The sequence below is a fragment of the Phacochoerus africanus genome, chromosome 3 (genome assembly GCF_016906955.1).
Source record: "Phacochoerus africanus isolate WHEZ1 chromosome 3, ROS_Pafr_v1, whole genome shotgun sequence".
Classification (NCBI taxonomy): domain Eukaryota; kingdom Metazoa; phylum Chordata; class Mammalia; order Artiodactyla; family Suidae; genus Phacochoerus; species Phacochoerus africanus.
Window position 1 is genome coordinate 80,333,017 of NC_062546.1, and position 23,512 is coordinate 80,356,528.

Consider the following 23,512-nt stretch of genomic DNA (forward strand, 5'->3'; position numbering starts at 1 on the left):
TAAGATTTTAAAAAGTTTTTCCCTAAAAACATTTCATTTACTTTAATTTTTTTCCTTTTTTTTTTCTTTTTTTTAGGGCCACACCCGCAGCACATGGAGGTTCCCAGGCTAGGGGTCAAATTGGAGCTGTAGCTGCCAGCCTATATATCACATCTCACGGCAACTCCAGATCTTTAACCAGGGATCAGACCTGCATCCTCATAAATGCTAGTCAGATTAGTTTCCACTGAGCCATGATGGGAACTCCTACTTTTATTTAACATACACATCTGTGTGTGTATACATATATATTGTTTTAAATATCCATACATTGCTAGATGACATTTGAAGGAAAACCATAAATTCTATAATTACTTTAAGATAGACATTATTTTCTCATCTATTTTGGGAATTTTTCTTAAATAGATGATAAAGTAACAGCCTCCTGGCTATAGAAATGTAATTGGTTTATATAAACACTATTACATTTTACTTGGGAATATAAACCTTTGATAAAGAGTAACAAAAAGATAAGACCATTTTCTTTTTTTCTTTTCTTTTTTTAGGGCTGGACCTGTGGCATATGGAGGTTCTCGGAGCTGTAGCAGCCAGCCGCAGCTCACAGTAACACCAGATCCTTAACACACTGATCGAGGCCAGGGATCGAACCAGCAACCCCATGGTTCCTAGTCGGATTCGTTAACCACTGAGCCATGACAGGAACTCCCCAACTTAAAACTTTTTGAAGTTGCTGTTTGATCTTCAAACACTTGATTTCCTGTTTCTTTTTCAGTACACCAAATGAAAAACTATTGGGTCGTTTGGTAAAGGAGAAGGTAGGACTCCTATTCATGCTGAATTTCTTTTTCTAAATCTGAAATATATGTTGGTACTGAAGAATATTTGCAAGGGGGACAGTATTTTTAAAAATTAGCTTAGTGTTTGATTAACTCAGTATTTTATTTTTGTATTAAGTTGTACTGAGGTATCTTTAAAAGTGATTTCTAGGTCTGATAGTTTAGTTAGAAAGGACCTCAAGATGATTTGAAATTATTTAGAAGTGGTCTTCCCTGAGTACCCTTGGGACTAGAGGGTGAATGAATTTCCTTCCTGCCTCTTTTGTGAAAGTTACTTTCCTATCTCATTTCCCAAAACTCCAGCCAGAGAAAAGCTAAACTTAGTGTGATCTTTAAAGAAATTAAAAGAATTGTGTTGTTGAATGAAAACAGTCCTTGAGCTCCTCCTGCTGGTTGCACTGAAAACTATTCAAGTGACTGGGGAACTAACTTGGTGAAACTGCGCAGTAGAGTTTTTACCTTTAAAATGCTGTTTCAGTAGGGCTGATTCTAATTTTCAGCTCTTTTTTTTTTTTTTTTTTTGTCTTTTTGCCATTTCTTGGGCCGCTACTGCGGCATATGGAGGGTTCCAGGCTAGGGGCCGAATCGGAGCTGTAGCTGCCAGCCTACGCCAGAGCCACGGCAACGCAGGATCCGAGCCGAGTCTGCGACCTACACCACAGCTCACGGCAACGCCAGATCGTTAACCCACTGAGCAAGGGCAGGGACCAAACCCACAACCTCATGGTTCCTAGTCGGATTCATTAACCACTGCGCCACGACGGGAACTCCAAATTTTCAGCTCTTTTGACATGCCTCAGTGCTCTGCTTTTAGGAAATATGTTTAACATTGAAATAGTTAAAATGTGATTGGTTTCTTTTTAAGTAAATGTAGGCCACATAGTAAATATTCTAATAAAAATGTCATAATTTCATGTTAATGTTATTTTATTTCAATTTTAGTTTTCACTTAAGGAAAACTACCAAATTTACTTTAGGTATCTAAAAGAAAATTTAAATTATTAGAGAAATAAGGTTTTTTGTAGATCGGTATAGTAAAGGATACCAGTTTTTCCCAAAATACTTTACAGATTCAGTGTAGCTTTTGTAAAACCCAATGAGATTTAGAATAATTTAGCAAAAGCAGTTATAAAATGCATCTAAAAAACTGAGCTCTAATTGCAGTGAAAAAAAAATGAAAATCAAGTTTATCACACCATAATTTTCTTTGGGGGAGAAATTGGAAAAAGATTACATGTCCAAAAAAAAAAGAAAAATGCATATTTGAATTATGAATAGTCATCACCTCATAAGAATTAAGTATATTGGAAGAATTTATAACATCATAGCAAGAAGCTATAAGATACAAATGTTACTAAGAAACTGGTTATTTCATATAGAGTGTAATTATAGTAATTTTGAAGAACAAAACTTATGTATAAAAAAGATAATCACTAAAATGTTTGCCTTTTCACTTTCATTAAACTTTTTAAAAATCTGTTTTAATCATTTATTCTTTTTATAGTATGATACAGATTTTTATATTCTTGATAAATACCCATTGGCTGTAAGACCTTTCTATACCATGCCTGACCCAAGAAATCCTGTAAGTAATTTGATTTTAAATAACCTGTTTTGGGGATATCTTTATTGTCACCATGTCAGTTGTACAATGGGAATAATGATTTTCATAGTAACTTGCAGTTTTGATGAACATATTGTTACATGTATTACTACTAGTTTCTGTCAATTCAAGTCAGAATAATATTGTGAAATTTTAATATTCTAGCAAATTAGTCCCCAAAACCTATATTAAAAAATCATTTTCACATGTCCTTTTTTTTTTTTTGTCTTTTTGCCATTCCTTGGGCTGCTCCCACAGCATATGGAGGTTCCCAGGCTAGGGGTTGAATCGGAGCTGTAGCCACTGGCCTATGCCAGCTGTGTGCAACCTACACCACAGCTCACGTCAACGCCGGATCCTTAACCCACTGAGCAAGGTCAGGGATTGAACCCGAAACCTCATGGTTCCTACTCGGACTTGTTAACCATTGAGCCATGACGGGAACTCCTCACATGTCATTTTTAAAGATATGAGGAAGAAACACCATATAAATAATAAGTAGCATTAATAGATTTGAAAACTACCAAATCATTTTATCATTGAACTTGAACTAAGAGTTCACATTTTGTCTTGGTAGTTAATCTAAATAATATCTTGTGGCCTTTTGCGGTTTTTCCTTTGCCCTGGCTCCCAAACTTTAATGGACATCAGAATCACTTGGAGGGTTTTTGTTTGTTTGTTTGTTTTTTGATTGTTTGTTTGTTTGTTTTGCCACACCCATGGCATCCTGAAATTCTGGGGCCAGGGATCAAACCTGCACCACAGCTCACAGCAACACTGGTCCTTAACCCACTGAATGAGGCCAGGGATCAAACCTGCAACCTCATGGTTACTAGTCGGATTTCCACTGAGCCACAACAGGAACTCCAGAGTGGTATTTTGTTTATTTGTTTTTCCTGCAGAAACAGTCCAACTCTTATGATATGTTCATGAGGGGAGAAGAAATACTCTCAGGAGCTCAAAGAATACATGATCCTCAGCTGCTAACAGAGAGAGCCTTACATCATGGAATTGGTAAGCAACTTACATTTCAGAGGTTGTGTTTGTTTGTTTTTTTGTGTGTGTGTTTTTATCTTTTTTAGGGCCACACCCATGGCATATGGAGGTTCCCAAGTTGGGGGTGAAATTGGAGCTGTAGCTGCCAGTCTACACCATAGCCACAGCAACACCAGTTCCAAGTCATGTCTGTGACCTACACCACAGCTCATGGCAATGCCAGATCCTTAATCCACTGAGCAAGGCCAAGTATAAACCTGCGTCCTCATGGATGCTGGTCAGATTCGTTTCCACTGAGCCACGAAGGGAACTCTGAGAGTCATGTAAATTCTAAAAACAATATGTTTTAAAGACTTTTAAGAAACACAATCATTTGTTTTAACCTTCATTGTTCAGTAATTGGGTTTACAACTTTTTAAGGTAATACGATGAAAATTACATTTCTTTGTTTCATGTTTGTTTTGTAGATTTGGAGAAAATTAAAGCATACATTGATTCCTTCCGTTTTGGAGCCCCTCCTCATGCTGGTGGAGGCATTGGTAATATTCCTTTAATAGTATGGCAATATTTCTAACCCAGATTTCATTTGGCAAAGTGCTCATTCAGTTTTGACTGAATTTCTTAAGTACTAGATTCTAAAAAGTAAATTTCGTATATTGTTATTGCTTATAAATAAGTCCATATGTGCTAATTTAATACAAACTTGAATTACAAGAATTTTTTTAAAGTGAGTTATGACTAAATGAAAGTTTAATTTTGAATATGTTAACTTTCAGTATTCATGAGTTCATTTAACTTAGTCCAAATTAAAGTTCTCCCTTCACTTATGTCAGATTGCTGCTAAATGTTTTTGTTGAAATGTAACACTTCATTGACTTTTAGGACCACTTCTCTAGTTTATGTAAAATATTGTTCTGTGATTTAAAATGACTAAATATTTAATTAACTCAACTTTTAGATGTCCATGTAAAAAACTCTTAAAAAGCATTCTGAATTTATAGTTTTGTGAAGTTTCTATTTGTTTGGAGTTTTGGGGGGTTTTTTGGGCGGGGGGGGGGGGGGGGTGTGTTGTTTTTTGTCTTTTGTGTTTTTAGGGCCGCACCTGTGACATATGGAGGTTCCAAGGCTAGGGGTCTTTTCAGAGTTGTGGCCGCCAGCCTACGCCAGAGCCACAGCAACTCAGCTGCGTATGTGACCTACACCACAGCTCATGGCAACGCCGGATCTTTGACCCACTGAGCAAGACCAGGGATCGAACCCGCAACCTCATGGTTCCTAGTCGGATTCGTTAATACTGAGCCATGATGGGAACTCCTGTTTGGAGTTTTTTGGTGAACAGGTAATATACTTATAAAAATTTCAAATTCTGAGCGTGCAGAAGAATGTACATCCACCTCCCTAGAGGAAACTATTGTTTCTAGTTTTCTCTTGACCTTAGTAAAGATGACCTTTGCATATGCAAAATTACATATCCCTTTTAAAATATTTTTTATGCAAATTTTAGTGTATAGTGTAAACCATTCAGTACCTTGCAGTGTCAGTACTTATCAATACTTAAAGAACTTTTTCATTCTTTTTCTTATCACTACATAGAATCCATTAAAAGGATGCATTATTAACCAGCTTCCTATTAGCAGACGTGTTGGCTATTACCAGGCTTTTTTTATTATAAACAATGCTACATTGAATATATACATAGTTTAAGTTTTAATTGGAAATTTGTAATTATTTTCTCTTAGAATATTGTGAGTAATGTGCCTTTTGCATGATATTCTACAAACTTTTGTGACTAATTGACAATGTAAATATTGCTTATGAAGGACACTTCAGTGATTGTCAAAATACTACCTTTTTTTTTTTTTTTTTTTGGCTGCCCTGCAGTATATGGATGTTCCCTGGCCAGGGATCAGATTCAAGCCATATTTGCAACTACACCATAGCTGTGGCACCTATACCGCAGCCAGATACTGAGCCCAGTGTGCCAAGTTGGGGATCAAACCTGAATCCCAGTACTCTAGAGACACTGTCAATTCTGTTGCGCCACAGTGGGAACTCCTAATACTGCCTATATTGGATAAGTAACATTTGAGAGGAAGATGGGATATAGTGATTTTTTTTTTTTTTGGTAATGTTAGATTACTATAATACAAGGTTCAAATTTACATCTACAGATGTATTTTAGTAAGGAAAAACAATACAAATATTAATTCTTTTATTTAGTACTGTTTTAGATGTTAAATATATTCCGTTAAACTTCAAAGTTTTTGCTATATAAAAATGTCCTTTGACTGTGCCTTCTTTGTGTGACGTATTGTCCCGCTGCAACTTCAGTGAAATAGAAAACAAATTACACCCAAAAATTTTCACTTGCAGGAGTTCCTGTTTTGGCTCAGTAAGTTATGAGTGCAACTAGTATCCATGAGGATGTGGGTTCGATCCCTGGACTCACTCAGTGGGTTAAGGATCCATCCAGCACTGCCACAAGCTGTGGTGTAGGTTGCAGATGAGGCTTGGATCCTGAGTAGCTATGGCTGTGGCATACGCCGGCAGTTGCAGCTAAGATTCGACCTCTAGCCTGGGAACTTCCATATGCCACAGGGGTGGCCCTAAAAAGAAAAAAGAAAAAGTTTCATTTGCTACTTTTGCTCTGCTTCTTAGGTGGTACTTTTCTTCATTCTTGTCAGTAATATAGTAATTTTTTAAATGATTTTAATTTTTTCCCATTATAGCTGGTTTACAGTGTTCTGTCAATTTTCTATTGTACAGCAAGGTGGACCCAGTTACACATACATGTATACATTGTTTTTTCTCACATTGTCATGCTCCATCACAAGTGACTAGATATAGTTCCCAGTGCTATACAGCAGGATCTCATTGCTTAAGTATATAGTATTTAAGTCACATATCAAAGTAAGACTCTTCTGCACTCAAAACATTTAGTATAGTACTGTGTTACAGAATCTTTTATGCTAGGAAACACCATGTTTAATAGAAGTTATATTCCTTCCTAACAAAGAAAAGTATTTTGTTGATCAGTGATATTATTTTGATAGTTTTCAATAAGTTAAGACCCCGAGAGGTTTTCAAAAAATGAATTAATAATTATTTTGTTTTCCTTAGGGTTGGAGCGAGTAACTATGCTGTTTTTGGGCTTGCACAATGTTCGTCAGACCTCAATGTTTCCCCGTGATCCCAAAAGACTCACTCCTTAAAGTGTTGCTTTGTATTCTTTCCAGTAACCTGCTATTGATCAGGCTGTACCTTAGATAACTCAAAATATGCAATAGAATAAATGTCTTATCTAAAGTGCCACAATTACCTTTGGATTCATTCAGTATAGGTCACTAAAAGAGAAGATTTTTATAACCTTGGACATGCTTCAGTAGGAAATGGTTGAACATTTTAATGAAAAATTCATACTGTTAAAAGTTCGTATTGCATTACCACAATAAATGTTAACAGTTTTAAACAGATAATATTGTATAAATTTTCTTTTCTATATTACAGTGGCTACAATATTAATATATTAAATTTTCAATATTTGGTCTTTTTTTTAATTCTGACATGGAGATAGAACAATTTTGGAGAAATATCTGAGATTTTAATGAGTGTATAATTGGCATATCATGGAAAATTAGACAGCAGATAATCAATTTTAAAAATCGTGCCTAGGAATCATGTAAAGCAGGTGAGAATACTGGTTAGAAAATAATATACTGTATTAAATTGTTTAATTCTGAACCTGAATTTCAATAAAATTTTAAAACTAATTATAGTCTCTGTGCAACTTCATGGCAATATGATTTTACAACTGGTTCTTGCCATTTATAATTTGGGAAAAGAAAAAATTGACAAACAGTTTATGTAAATGCCTAAGAGCAAATGAAAACTGATATATTCATAACATGTATTCATACTAAGGTATAAGTTCAGAAAGTTCTTAAAGCTGACAGCTTGGGTTGCTTAATTGTTTATTTTACATAGATTACAAAACACTGCAGAATTTTGTTGTTGTTGTTGTTGTTGTTGTTGTTATGGCTGCACCTGTGGTATATGGAAGTTCCCAGGCCAGCCGTCTTAATCGGAGCTACAACTGCACCACAGCCACAGCAACACCAGATTCTTAAGCCACTGAGCCAGGCCAAGGATCAAACCCGCATCCTCACAGAGACAATGTTGGGCCCTAACAGGAACTCCATAATTTTCTCTTTTTGTTTTTAACTGGTACTAGTATTTAGTGAAGTCACTAAAATGCACTCCTGTTTCCCTCCCCGAAATAAATTTTTATATAAGAATTACAGTTAGGGAGTTGCTGTCGTGGCGCAGTGGTTAATGAATCCAACTAGGAGATTGTGAGTTCGATCCCTGGCCTTGCTCAGTGGGTTGAGGATCCGGCGTTGCCGTGAGCTGTGGTGCAGGTCACAGACTTGGCTCGGACCGAGTTGCTGTGGCTCTGGCGTAGGCTGGTGGCTACAGCTCCGATTCAGCCCCTTGCCTGGGAACCTCCATATGCCATGAGAGTGGCCCAAGAAATGCCAAAAAGACCAAAAAAAAAAAAAAAGAATTACAGTTAGAAACACTTTACCTCTCAACTCTCAATTATTAAATATGTTGATGTTCATGTTAATTTTATGGTGATCCACATGTAATGGTCAGGAACAAAACAATGTAATGCAAATATTTTTCCTTACAGGAAAAGGAAAAACAATACAGCAAAGAAAGAGGGTCAGAAAGGTAGGACATTACCTGTGGATCAAGAACATCTGCCCATTATTTTTGAAAGTTAATTATGTTACCATCTAGATTATGAGGTCTTTTAAGTGTAGAGACTTAATTTTTATCTTTCTTTCATAACCTTCCCAAGTATCTTGAGTTTGGTAGGTACCCCAAAATAGTTAAAAACATTTAAGCCACACCAAGAATAAAATAGTCTACTATCTTTTTCTGTATTGCATAATCTCCAAACCCCAAAATAGTATGATAATAATAGCCCTGGAGCTATTCTGAAGTACAGAGAATTATAGCTTCTTTCAAAATAAATTATTTGTTTAAAGTCTTAGAATGATGTAATTTTTTATTTAATTATTTTTATTATTAAGTATTTCAAGCAGGCCAACCAAATAGAACCATGATATAAAGGACACCCCTGTACTTGCCACCAGGCTTTATCAAATCTTAACATTGCCATATTTGCTTCAAATATTTTTCTTTTTTAGGGAAAATATAGTGTGTGTACCCTGTTCCTATTCCTTCCTACCATAGTGTTAACTACTATATAAATTGGGTGTTTATTCTTTTGCAAGTTTTTCCAAGTTTTTATATTTTAACTAAATATTTCTCTTTTTTTGGCTTTTTTTTTTTTAGGACATATAGAAGTTCCCAGGCTAGGGGTCGAATCACAGCCACAGCTACTAGCCTACACCACAGCCATAGTAACTTGGGATCCGAGCTGTGTCTGCAACCTACACAACAGCTCACAGCAACATCAGATCCTTAAACCATTGAGTGAGGCCAGGGATCAAACCCACATCCTCCCAGAGCTTGCCTTAGGTTCTTAACCTGTTGAGAGGCTATCAGTTATCAGTTTTTATTTATTGCTTTTTTTATGCAGCAACATTCCTGAATTCTTATTACTTCTAAAGTTTCTATTAAGTATCTTGTATTTTCTTTTTTGTTGGTGGTGGTGGTTTTTTTTTGTTTGTTTGTTTGTTTTTCAATTTTTTAAGACCACACCCATGGCATATGGAGGGGCCCAGGTTAGGGGTTGAATTGCAGCTACGCCACAGCCATAGCAACTCCAGATCTGAGCCATGCCTTCGACCTACACCACAGCTCACAGACGCTGGATCCTTAACCCACTGAGCAAGGCCAGGGATTGAACCTGCAACCTCAGTTGGATTCGTTTCCACTGCACCACAATGGGAACTCCAAATGTCTTGTATTTTCAAGGTAAACAGACACGTGAGAAAGACTAGCATAATAGTAAAAAGTATAGAGTTCCCACTGTGGTGCAGAGGGTTAAGAGTCCAACTGCAGCAGCTAGGGTCACTGCTGAGGCACAGTTTTGATCCTTGGCCCAGCACAGTGAATTAAAGAAACCATTGTTGCCGTAATTATGGCATAAGTCACTGAGGCTCAGATTCAATCCCTGGCCCAGAAACTTCCATATGCTATGCGTTTGGCCATTAAAAAAAAAAAAAAAAAAGTGTGGATTCTGTGGCTCTGCTACCTGGATTCAAATCTTGATTTTGCTATTTACCAACTATATAACCTTGAGTAATTTGCTTATCCTCAATTTGCATAATTCTATCTTAATGAGACTATTGTGAAATTTAAAAAGCTGAAACACACGGAACAGTGCTTGGCTCATAGAATAGTGTCTGGCAAATAAAGAAGAGTCTTAACTTTTCCTATCTTTTTTTTTTAGGGCCGAACCCAAGGCATATGTAATTTCCAGGCTAGGGGTTGAATCAGAGCTTCATCTGCCAGTCTACACCACAGCCACAGCAGCTGGGGATCCGAGCTTCATCTGCAGTTGCAGCTCATGGCAATGCCACATCCCTGACCCTCTCAGCAAGTCCAGGGATCAAACCCACATTCTCATGGATACCAGTCTGATTCATTTCCACTGCACCACAATGGGAACTCTTAGTTCTTATGTCATATTTATTTATTGTATTACTTACTTCCTTCAGTAGATTTTTTTTTTTTTTGCTTTTTAGGGCTGCACCCGCAGCATATGGAGGTTCCCAAGCTGCCGGCCTACACCACAGCCATGGCAACTCGGGATCCAAGCCACATCTGCACCTACACCACGTTTCATGGCAATGCTCAATCCTTAACTCACTGAGTGAGGCCAGAGATCGAACCTGCAATCTCATGGTTTCTAGTTGGATTCATTTCTGCTGTGTTACAGTGGGAACTCCTCTTCAGTAAAATATTGAATAAAAGCAGTGGTGGGGGCATGCTTTTCTTGTTTCTGACTTAATTTTAAACACTCCTAAAGTCTCAAGATTAAGTGTGTTATTTGCTATGAATATATAAAAGAAGCCGTTTATCAGGTTAATGAAGGTTCCATTTGTTGAGTTTTTGTTAAGAATGACTTGAATTTGTCAAGCACTTTTTCTGTATTTGCTGCAATTTTTTTTTTCCTTTTAGTTTTGAATATGATAGATGACAGTAATAGAAATTCTTGATATTTTTCTGGAATAAATACTACTTGATCATGATGTATTTTGTGTATGTACTCCTGAATTCAACTTGGTAATATATACAACAAAATCCATTCATCTTAAGTGTGTAGTTGGATGAATTTTGGTAATTTTATATAGTCAGTAACTTCCACCATAATCAGAGCAGAGACCATTTCCATTGCCCTAGAAAGTTCCAGAGTGCATTCTCAACCTCTGGCAAAAGGTCTACTTTTGTCACTATTATGTTGCATTTTCAAGAACTGATATAAATAGAACAGTGTATAGTCTTGATTTCTTTTTCTTTTTTTTTTTTTGTTCTTTTTGTTTGTTTTTGGGGGGCTACACTTGGGGTATATGGAGGTTCCCAGGCTAGTGGTTGAATCTGAACTACACCAGTTGGCCTTTGCCACAGCAACAGCAACTCGGGATCCAAGCCAAATATGCGACGTGCACTACAGCTTACAGCAATACCAGATCCTTAGCCCACTGAGCGAGGCCAGGGGTCGAACTCACATCCTCATGGATGTGATTCAGTTATGTTAACGGCTGAGCAACAACGAGAACAAATTGATTTCTTTCTTAAGCTTGATGTTTTGAGATTCATCCATGCCGTTGCATGTATTAATAGAATGTGTTTTTATTGATCAGTAATATTCCATAGAATGGATATGCCATAATTTGCTTTCTTCACCAGTTGATGTACATATAAACACCATCCAGTTTTATTGTTTTTTTATTACTCAATGAATTTATTACATTTGTAGTTGTACAATGATCATCACAATCCAATTTTATAGAATTTCCATCCCACAACCCCCACCCCCCAAACTGTCTCCTCAGGAGACCATAAGTTTTTCAATGTCTGTGAGTCAGTATCTGTTCTGCAAAGAAGTTCATTCTGCCCTTTTTTCACATGCCACATGACAGTGAATGCATTTGATGTTGGTGTCTCATTGTATGGCTGACTTCACTTAGCATGATAATTTCTAGGTTCATCCATGTTGCTAAAGATGCCGGTATTTCATTCCTTTTAATGGCTAATATTCCACTGTGTATATGTACCACCTCTTCTTCATCCACTCCTCTGTCGATGGACATTTAGGTTGTTTCCATGTCTTGGCTATTGCAAATAGTGCTGCAGTGAACATCGGAGTACGTGTCATTGGGAGCCATGGTTTTCTCTGGATAGATGCCCAGGAGTGGGATTGCTGGATCAAATGGTAGTTCTATGTTTAGTTTTCTGAGGAATCCCCATAGTGTTTTCCACAGTGGTTGCACCAATTTACAATCCCACCAGCAGTGTAATAGGGTTCCTTGTTCTCCACACCCTCTCCAGCACTTCTTGTTTGTAAGACTTTCTGATGATGGCCATTCTGGCTTGTGTAAGGTGGTACCTCATCGTGGTTTTGATGTGCATATCTCTAATGATGAGTGATATTGAACATCTTTTCATGTGTTTTTTGGCCATCCAAATGTATTCTTTGGAGAATTGTCTGTTTAGCTCTTCTGCCCATGTTTTGATGGGGGTTGTTTGTTTTTTTGGTATGGAGCTGCAGAAGTTGTTTATAAATTTTGGAGATGAATCCCTTGTCAGTTGATTGATTTGCAAAGATGTTCTCCAATTCTGTGGGTTGTCATTTTGTGTTGTTTAGGGTTTCCTTTGCTGTGCAGAAACTTTTAAGTTTGATTAGGTCCCATTTGTTTACTTTTGTTTTCACTGTCAGTACTCTAAGAGATGGATCTGAGAAGATGTTGCTGTTGTTTATGTCAGAGAGTGTTCGGCCCAGGTTTTCCTCTCAGAGTTTTATAGTATCTGGTCTTAATCTAGGTCTTTAATCCGTTTGGAGTTTATTTTTGTGTATGGTGTTAGGGAGTGTTCTAATTTCATTCTTTTCCATGTGGCTGTCCAGTTTTCCCAGCACCACTTATTGAACAAGCTGTCCTTTCTCCATTGTATATTCTTGCCTCCTTTGTCATAGATGAGTTGGCTGTAGGTGCGTGGGTTTAATTCTGGGCTTTCTCTCCTGTTCCACTGATCTATATGTCTGTCTTTGTGCCAGTACCATACGGTTTTGATGATTGTTGCTTTGTAGTATGGTGTGAAGTCCGGGAGCCTGATTCCTCCAGCTCCATGTTTCTTTTTCAGGATGTCTTTGGCTATTCTGGGTCTTTGGTGCTTCCACACAATCCTTAAAATATTTTGTTCGAGTTCTATGAAAAATGTCCTTGGTAATGTGATAGGGATTGCATTGAATCTGTAGATTGCCTTGGGTAGTATAGTCATTTTGATAACATTAACTCTTCCAGTCCACGAGCATGGTATGTCTTTGCATCTATTTGTGTCATCTTTGATTTCTTTCATCAGTGTCTTGTAGTTTTCAGAGTACAGGTCTTTTGTCTCGTTAGGTAGGTTTACACCTAGGTATTTTATTCTTTTGGATGTGATGGTAAATGGGATTGCTTCCCTAATTTCTCTTTCTGTTCTTTCATTGTTAGTGTATAGAAATGCCATCGATTTCTGTGTATTAACTTTGTATCCTGCAGTTTTGCCAAATTCATGGATGAGCTCTAACAGTTTTCTGGTAGATTCTTTAGGATTCTCTAGGCATAGTATCATGTCATCTGCAAATAGTGATAGTTTTACTTCTCCCTTTCCAATTTGGATTCCTTTTATCTCTTTTTCTTCTCTGATTGCCGTGGCTAGGACTTCCAAAACTGTGTTGAAGAGTAGTGGCGAGAGTGGACATCCTTGTCTTGTTCCTGATCTCAGCGGGAATTCTTTCAGCTTTTCACCATTGAGAATGATGTTTGCTGTGGGTTTGTCATAGATGGCCTTCTTTATCTTGAGGTAGGTTCCCGCTATGCCCACTTTCTAAAGGGTTTTTTTATGAGAAATGGGTGTTGGATTTTGTCAAAGGCTTTTACCACATCTATTGAGAGGATCATATGGTTTTTATCCTTAGTTTATGTGGTGTGTCACACTGATGGATTTGAGGATATTGAAGAAAACTTGCATCCCTGGGATAAATCCCACTTGGTCATGATGTACAATCCTTTTAATGTATTGTTGGATGCAGTTTGCTAGTATTTTGTTGAGGATTCTTGCATCCATGTTCATCAGTGAAATGGGCCTGTATTTTTCTTTTGTTGTGGTATCTTTGTCTGGTTTTGTTATGAGGATGATGGTGGCCTCATAGAATGAGTTTGGGAGTATACCTTCCTCTCCAATTTTTTGAAATAGTTTCAGAAGGCGAGGTGGTAGCTCTTCTCTAAATGTTTGATAGAATTTGTCTATGAAGCCATCTGGTCCTGGACTTTTGTTTGTTGGAAGTTTGTTGTTGTTGTTGTTGTTGTCTTTTTGTCATTTCTAGGGCAGCTCCTTGCGGCATATGGAAGTTCCCAGGCTAGGAGTCTAAGTGGAGCTGTGGCCACTGGCCTATGCCACTGCCACAGCAACGTGGGATCCGAGGCACATCTGCAACCTACACCACAGCTCACAGCAATGCCGGATCCTTAACCCTCTGAGCAAGGCCAGGGATCGTACCTGTAGCCTCATGTTTCCTGGTCAGATTTGTTCACCACTGAGCCATGATGGAAACTCCCTGTTGGAAGTTTTTTAATCACAGTTTCAATTTCCGTTCTTGTGATTGGCCCATTCATCTTTTCTATTTCATCTTGGTTTAGTCTTGGAAGATTGTACTTTTCTAAGAATTTATCCATTTCTTCTAGGTTTTCCATTTCATTGGCGTATAGTTGCATATGGTAGTCTCTTATGATCCTTTGTATTTCTGTGATGTCCATTCTTGCTTCTCCTTTTTCATTTCTAATTTTATTGATTTGAGTCCTCTCTCTTTTTTCTTGATCAGTCTGGCTAAGGGTTTATCCATTTTTTTAAATCTATTCAAAGAACCATCTTTTCATTTCATTGATCTTTTCTATGGTATTCTTCATTTCTATTTCATTGATTTCTGCTCTGATCTTTATGATTTCTTTCCTTCTACTAACTTTAGGTCTTGTCTATTCTTCTCTCTCTAGCTGCTTTAGATGTAAAGTTAGCTTGTTTATTTGAGCTTTTTCTTGTTTCCTGATGTGGGTTTGTATTGCTATAAACTTTCCTCTTAGAACGGTGTTTGCTTCATCCCATAGGTTTTGGAGTGTTGTATTTTTGTTGTCATTTGCGGCCAGGTATTTTTTAATTTCCTCTTTGATTTTTTCAGTGATCCATTGGTTGTTTAGTAGCATGTTGTTTATTCTCCACGTGTTTGTGTTTTTTGCAGATTTTTTCTTGTTGATTTCCAATCATATAGCGTTGTGGTTGGAAAAGATGCTTGATATGATTTCAAGTTACCGAGGTTGGATTTGTAGCCCAGGATGTGATCCATTTTAGAGAATGTTCCATGTGCACTTGAGAAGAAAGTGTATTCTGTTGCTTTTGGATGGAATATCCTATAAATATCTGTGAAGTCCACCTGGTCTAATGCTTCCTTCAGGGCCTGTGTTTCCTATTGATTTTCTGTCTGGATGATCTGTCCATTGCTGTAAGTGGGGTGTTAAAGTCCCCCACTATAATAGTGTTTTTGTCGATTTGTCCTTTTAAGGTTGTTAGCAGTTGCCTTATATATTGTGGTGAACCTATGTTGGGTGCGTAGATATTTAACATTGTTCTATCTTCTTCTTGGATTGATCCTTTGACCATTATGTAATGACCTTCTTTGTCACTTAAAATATTCTTCATTTTAAAGTCTATTTTGTCTGATAGGAGTGTTGCTACTCCAGCTTTCTTTTGATCCCCGTTTGCGTGAAATATTTTCTTTCATCCTCTCACTTTCAATTTGTATGTGTCCCTAGAAGTGAAGTGGGTCTCTCTGTGAAGACAGCATGTATATGGGTCTTGTTTTTGTATCCATTCAGCCAGTCTGTGTCTTTTTTTTTTTCCTAGGGCGATACCCACAGCATATGGAGGTTCTCAGGCTAGGGGTCTAATCGGAGCTATAGCCGCCAGCCTACGCCACAGCCACAGCCACAGCCATGCGGGATCTGAGCCATGTCTGTGACCTACACCACAGCTCACAGCAACGCCAGATCCTTAACTCACTGAGTGAGGCCAGGGATTGAACCCGCAACCTCATGGTTCCTAGTCGGATTTGTTAACCGCTGAGCCATGACGGGAACTCCAGTCTGTGTCTTTTGGTTGGGGAGTTTAGTCCATTCACATTTAAGGTAATTACTGATATGTATGTTCTTATTGCCATTTTATTAATTGCTTTGGATTTGTTTTTATTGCTCTTTTTTCTTCCCTTCTTTTCTTGTTTTCTCCTCTTCTGGTTTGATGAGTATCTTTAGTTCTGTATTTGAGTTGATTTTTCTTATTTGTTTGTATATCAAATGTAGATTTTTGGTTTGCAGTTATTCTGAAGTTTTGATATAAAAGTCTATATGTATGTGAGATTGTTTTAAGTTGTTGTTCTCTTAATTGTAAGTTCATCTCTGGTGTCCTGCATTTGTACCACCTCTTCTCATGATTTCTGATTTCGGTGGTGTAATTGTGCATGATGATTTCATATCTTTATAGTATATATATGTCTTTACTGGTGAGCCTTGTCATTTGCGGTATTTTTGTTTCCTGTTGCTGTCTTTTCTTTTCTGCCTAGAGAAGTTCCTTTAGTATGTGTTGTAAAGCTGGTTTAGTGTTGCTGAATTCTCTCTGTGAAGGTTTTGATTTCTCCTTCAAATCTGAATGAGAGCCTTGCTGGGTCAAGTCATCTTGGTTGGAGTTTTTTTCCTTTCATTAAGTTAAGTATACCATGCCACTCCCTTCTGGCTTGCAAGATTTTCTACTGAAAAATCTGCTGATAACCTCATCGGGGTTTCCTTGTATGTTATTTGTTTCTTTTCCCTAGCTCCTCTCAAGATTTTCTCTTTGTCTTTACTTTTGGTCAGTTTGATTACTATGTGTCTTGGGGTATTCCTCATTGGGTTTATTTTGTATGGTACTCGTTGTGCTTCCTGGATTTGAGTGAGTGGTTCAAATTTCCCATGTTAGGGAAGTTTTTGGCTATTATCTCTTGGAATATTTTTTCTGTCCCCTTCTCTCTCTCTTCTCCTTCTGGCACCCCTATAATATGGATGTTCATGCATTTAATGTTGTCCCAGAGTTCTCTGAGACTTTTCATTTGTTTTCAATCTTTTTTCTCTTTTCTGTTCCACATTGGTAATTTCTACTAATCTGTCCTCCACCTTGCTTATTCATTCTTCTGCTTCCTGTATTCTTTGTTAGCTGCTGCTTGTGAATTTTATATTTCAGTTATTGTATTTTGCATCTCTTCTTGTTTGTTTAAGTTTTATATCTTGTATCTCTTTGCTTAGTGTTTCCTGTAAGTTATACATCTTTGCCTCCAGTTTATTGCCAATGTCTTACATCATCTTCAGCATCAACAGTCTAAAGTCTTTTTCCTTGAGGCTGAGAATCTCATCACTTAGCTGATTTTCTGGGTTTTTTTTCTTTCTCCCTCATGTGATAGTTCTCTGTCTTTTCATTTTGGTAGGTTTTTGGTGTGGTCATGTTTTTTACAGATAATAGAGTTGTAGCCTCTCTTAGTTCTGGTGTCTGCCCCCCTTGTGGCTGAAGTTAGTATGGCATCTTGCGTACACTTCCTGATAGGAGGGACTGATGCCTGCCCACTGGTAGGTGGAGCTGATTCCTATCCCTCTGGTGGGTGGGGCTTTGTATCTGGATGGGATTAGAGGTGGCTGTGTGCCTGAGGGGTTAGCCAGTCTGTTTACTGAGGGGCAGGGCTGTGATCCCATTTGGATTGCTGTTTGGCCTGGGGCTTCTCAGTGCTGATGGCTGGGGCCAGATTTTCCCAAAATGGCCACCTCCAGAGAAAGGCTTGCTGCTGAATATTCGCAAGAGCTTTGCTTCCAGTGTCCTTTTCCCACCACAAGCCACATTTACCCCTGTTTTCCCAGGAGGTCCTCCAAGAACTGCAGTCATGTTTGACCCAGATTCCTATGGAGACTTTGCTTTGCCCTAGGACCCAGGGTGACGTCTGTGTGCACCGTTTTAGAATGGGGTGTTTGTTTCCCCCAGTCCCGTGGAGCTCCTGTACACAAGCCCCACTGGCCTTCAATGCCAGATGCTCCAGGGGCTCTTCCTCCCAGTGCCAGATCCCCACACGTGGGAGTTTGGTGTGGCGCTCAGAACTCTCACTCCTGTAGGTTTCTGTGAACCAGTTCGTTTCCAGTCTGTGGGGCTTCCCAACTGGGAAGGATGGGGTTTCTTATATCGCATAATCACCCCTCCTACCTCTTGATGTGGCCTCCTCTTTGTTTTGTGGATTAGGATATCTTTTTTAAGGTTTCCGGTCCATTTGGTTGAAGATTGCTCAGGCTTTAGTTGTGAATTTTGTTGTTTTTAGGAGAGAAATTGAACTCCAGTCCTTCTATTCCACCATGGTAATCCCATCTCCAGGTGTTTTGGTTTTTGTTTTTTGTTTTTTGTTTTTTTTGAAAAGAAGACAGCACAGGAGTTCCTGTCATGGTGCAGCAGAAACAAATCCGACTAGTATCCACGAGGTTGCAGGTTAGATCCCTGGCCTCGCTCACTGGGTTAAGGATCCGGCATTGCCATGAGTTGTGGTGTAGGTCGCAGATGTCGCTCAGATTCAGCATTGCTGTGGGCTGGTGTAGGCCGGCAGCTACAGCTCCTATTAGACCCCTAGCCCAGGAACCTCCATATGCTGCAGAAGCAGCCCTAGAAAAGACAAAAAGACAAAAAAAAAAAAAACGCAGTGCAAATAGCTTTGTTTTTATTTATTTATTTGTTTTTGCTTTTAGGGCCACACCCATGGTACATGGATATTCCCAGGCTAGAGGGTGAAATCAGAGCTACAACTGTCAGCCTTTACCATCACTCAAGGCTGCACCAGATCCCTGAAACACTGACTGAGGCCAGGGATTGAGCCCACATCCTCATGGATACTAGTCAGCTTCATTTCCGATGTGCCGCAACAGGAACTCCAGCATCCAGTTTTTAGTCTGTAGTGAATGACAGTGCTATGAACATTTGCTTATAGGTCTTTGTACTGGCATGTTTTAATTCTCTTGTGTAGATACTTAGGAGTGAAAATTCTGAAAAACATTACAAGTATATATAATTTTATAAGGTAGTGCCATATTGGTTTTCTAAATCGCTGTATCATTTTGCATTTCCATGAACAGTAAATAAGAGTTTAAGCTAGACCACATCATCACCATAGTGATGTCAGTCTTTTTTTGGCCACACCCAGGTCATGGGGATGTTCTGGGGCCAGAGAGTGAAATCACACCACAGCTGTAACAATGCCAGATCCCTAACCAGATGAGCCACCAGGGAACTCCAAATTGTCAGTCTTTTTAAATTTAAACTAATCTTGTACTTCTGTAGTAGTGTCTCATTATGGCTTTCATTTGCATTTCCCAAGTGATTAATGACAATGAGCATCTTTTCATGTGCATATTGGCCACTTGTTTACCTTTGAAGTGTCTTCATATCTTTTGCTTGTTTTATCAGTTTGATTTTCTTCTACTTTAGTTATAAGAGCTCTTTATACATCCTGAATATGAGGCCTTCATCAGATGTATTTTTGACAGCTAGCTTCTTCCTGTCTGTGACTTTCCTTTTCTTATTTTTTTAATTGCCTTTCAAAGAGCAGAAGATTTAATTTTATTGTTGTTTACAGAAATATCTGACTAATCCAGTGTTACAAGTATTTTTTCTTATGTTATCATACATAATTTTAGTAATTTGAACTCTTACATTTAGATCTATGATCCATTTCAAGTTAACTTTTGTCCACGGTATTTTCAAGGGCCCATGTTCTGCCCCACCCCCATATAGATCCAGACCATTTGTTGAAAAGACTATCCTTTCCCTGTTTTATCATCTTGTCAGTTTCTTTAGAAAAGCCTACTAAGGTTTAGATTTGGATACCAGTGACTCTGTTGATTGATTGGTGACAATTGCTTTTTTTTTTTTTTTTTTGTCTTTTTCTATTTATTGGGCCACTCCTGCGGCATATGGAGATTCCCAGGCTAGTGGTCCAATCAGAGCTGTAGCCACCGGCCTACACCAGAGCCACAGCAACACAGGATCCGAGCCGCGTCTGCGACCTACACCACAGCTCACGGCAACGCCGGATCGTTAACCCACTGAGCAAGGGCAGGGACCAAACCCGCAACCTCACGGTTCCTAGTCAGATTCATTAACCACTGCGCCACGACGGGAACTCCTGACAATTGCTATTTTAATAGTAATGAGTCTTCCAGTTCATGAAATGAGATACCCCTCTTCCCCCTGCACCCTTTTTTTTTTTTCCAGCACCCACAACATATGGAAGTTCCTGAGCTCAAACTTGTACCACAGTTGCAACCTGCAACACAACTGGAGCAACACCAGACCCTTAACACCCTCCACCAGAAGAGAACTTCTGAAACATCCTTTTTTTCCCTTCTTTCTTTTTATGGCTGCACCTATGACATATGTAAGTTCCCAGGCTAGGGGTCAAATCAGAGTAGCAGCTGCTAGCCACAGCCACAGCAAAGCTGAATCCGAGCCTTGTCTGTGACCTACTCCACAGCACACAGCAACACCAGATACTTAAGCCACTGGGCAGGACCAAGGATCAAAACTGCAACCTCATGAATACTAGTCAGGTTCGTTACTGCTGAGCTGCAATGGGAACTCCAGACTTTGATTTATAAAGTGAATAAGTCATGAGGATGTAATGTGTAGCATATGGAATATAATAACCTTTTATTGTGACAGATAGTAACGAGACATCTTGGTGATCATTTTGTAATCTATGAAAATATTTAGTATGTTGTACCTCTGAAACTAATATGTCAGTGATAAATTTTAAAAACTAAAATTTAAAAATAAAAACATTTTTTTAAGTCTCAAGCACGTTTCAGCTTCAGTTAACAAAATTTTACTTCAGAACATGCTGTTACTATAAATAAGTTAAAGAGAAGAAGAAAAAAAGTCTCAAGTACAGGAAGTTATGCAATGCAAGAGATGGTCCATGACAAAGCCTGAATCAAATTTGGCTTTACTGTAGCAGAACCCTTTGTTCTCCATGCAACAGTTAAAGAGAACTTCCTGTTGAGCCTGCTACACTCAGACAGTGCAAATGTCTAATTGTAACATTTAGTACAAAAACTACTAGACTAGGAGATAGCATCTACTCATTGTTTAAATATTATTTTCTTCTTTCATATATAATCCTCTTCCTAAAGATGGTCCTGTGAGTTTGCATGTGATAACCCCTTCTATGTGAACACATGTCAAGAACAGACAAAAACAAAAAAGGAGAAAGGCAAAAGTATTTTGTAGAGTAACATAATACAAAATTTCCTGAAAGAAGGAGTTCCCATTGTAGTGCAGTGGAAACAAATCCAACCAGGAACCATGAGGTTGTGGGTTCAACTCCTGGCCTCACTCAGTGGGTTAAGGATCTGGTGTTGCTGTGGCTCTGGCATAGGCTGGTAGCTATAGCTCCAATTAGACCCCTAGCCTGGGAACCTCCATATGCCGCAGGTGCAGTCCTCAAAAAAGACAAAAAAAAAAAAAATTAAAGATATAAATGGATAATCTCCACCAAAGAATGAATGAACAAAAATAGACATAAATTAGAAAAAAACTAATTAGAAAATAAGTCATTAAAATAAAAAATGCAACAAATGAAGTTAATTTTAGACTAGGTATATTTGGGTTTTTTAATTCAATTAATTTTATTATATTTATGGTTGTACAACCATCATCACAGCCTAGACTAGGTATATTTGAAAAATATTTAAGTACATTAGAAGACAGGATTAAGGAGCTCATCTATAAAACAGACAAAGTTGAAAAATACGAGACATAATAAAATGGTTAGAGGCCCAATATCAGCTTTTTGGAGGTTTTTTTAAAATGGATAAAATGGTAAATTGAAAATAGACATGAGTCCTAGACAAAAAGCACACTGAATACTCAACAAGATGATTAACTGTCAAACAGATCATAAAGAATTAATAGAATATCAAAGATAAAGAGGTAACTTAGATGTTAACTCTAAGGAAAAAGGCCAGATTATCTTTAAAGGAAAAAACTACAGCAAACTGCTCATAGGCAATAAGAAAACTTAATGGTGTAATATTTCAAAGTGGTAAGGGAAAATTTGTGCTAACCTTGAATTTTATACTGAGCCAAAGTATCATTCAAGAGTATAAGACTTTAGAATTTATAATAAACATATCTTAACTTAAAGAAATATTAAAGGAAGGTACTTGAGTAAGAAGAAAAGTGAACCCAGATGAAATGCAAAGAAACTAGTGGTAGTTCCCATTGTGATTTCCGGGTTAAGAACCAGACATAGTGTCCATGAGGATGTGGGTTCACTTTCTGGCCTCCCTCAATGAATTAAGGATCCAGTGTTGCTGGAAGCTACTCCAATAATTTGACCCCTAGTCTGGGAACTTCCATATGCCACAGGTGCAGCCCTCCCCCCCAAAAAAAGCAATAAATAAATAAATAAAAATTTTTTAAAATACATGTATAACAAATTTTTTACCTCTTAATTTCCATCAACTGTTTTACTCACCATTCCATCCCCTTTCCTGTGACAACCACCAGTTTGTTCTCAGTTGTCTGAGTCCGTTTCTGTTTTTTGTTCATTCATTTTGTTTTTTAGATTTCACATATAAGTGAAATCATATGGTATTTGTCTTTCTCTGTTTCATTTATTTCACTTAACTTAGCATAATATCTTCCAGGTCCAATCATGTCATAAATTGCAAGATTTTATTCCTTTTTCTGGCTAATATTCCATCGTGTATATATACCACATCTTCTTTATCCATTCATCTTTTGATGGACACTTAGGTTGCTTCCATATCATCACTATTATAAATAACACTGCAGTGAACATAGTGATGTATATATCTCTTCAATCTGGTGTTGTTTTCACTGGGGAAATATCCGAAAGTAGAATTGCTGGATCATGTGGTGGTTCAATTTTATTTATCAATTTGTTTTTTGTCTGTGCCTATAGCACATAGAAATTCCCAGGCCAAGAATTGAACTCATGCCACTGCAGCAACCTAAGCCACTATGGCCACTAAAGTGATAATGCCAGATCATTAACCCACTGCACTGCAAGAGAACTTCGCTGTTTTTAATTTTTTGAGGAAACTTTATACTTTCCATGGTGGCTATATAATTTACATTCCTGCCAACAGTGCACAAGGGTTTCCTCTCCTCCATATCCTCTCCAACATTGTTGTTTGTTGTCTTTTTGATAATAGCCATTCTCACAGGTATGAGATGATGTCTCATTGTGGTTTGTTTTTGGTTTTTTGGTTTGTTTTTGGTTTTTGGTTTTTGGGGGGTTTTTTGGGGTTTTTTTTTTTGGTCTTTTGTCTTTATAGGGCTGCACCTGCAGCATATGGAGGTTCCCAGGCTAGAGGTCTAATAGGAGCTATTGCTGCCGGCCTACACCACAGCCACAGCAACTCTGGATCCAAGCCGCATCTGCGACCTATACCATAGCTCACAGCAATGCCAGATCCTTAACCACTGAGCAAGGCCAGGGATTGAACCCGCAACCTCATGGTTCCTAGTTGGATTCGTTTCCACTGTGTCATGACAGGAACCCCTCATTGTGGTTTTGATTTGCATTTCCCTGATTATTAGAGATGTGGCGCATCTTTTCATGTGTCTGTTGGCCATCTGTGTGTCTTAGAAAAATGTTGAGATCCTCTGCTTTTTTCTTTTCTTTTCTTTTTTGGTCTTTTTGTCTTTTTAGAGCTGTACCCGCGGCATATGGATGTTCCCAAGTTAGGGGTTGAATCAGAGCTGTAGCTGC

At 38.1% G+C, this 23,512-nt stretch overlaps 1 protein-coding gene across 1 annotated transcript in view; it reads left to right on the top strand.

Moving 5' to 3' along the window:
* Positions 1–7,205, top strand: part of DARS1 (aspartyl-tRNA synthetase 1) — a 77,236-nt gene extending 70,031 nt beyond the window's left edge. Inside the window, exons 12-16 of the mRNA XM_047772027.1 lie at positions 773–815; positions 2,341–2,421; positions 3,342–3,453; positions 3,903–3,974; positions 6,556–7,205. Coding sequence (XP_047627983.1) covers positions 773–815; positions 2,341–2,421; positions 3,342–3,453; positions 3,903–3,974; positions 6,556–6,647 — 400 coding nt within the window. The 3' untranslated portion in view covers positions 6,648–7,205. The remainder of the gene's footprint in view (positions 1–772; positions 816–2,340; positions 2,422–3,341; positions 3,454–3,902; positions 3,975–6,555) is intronic.
* The last annotated feature ends 16,307 nt before the right edge of the window (positions 7,206–23,512 follow it).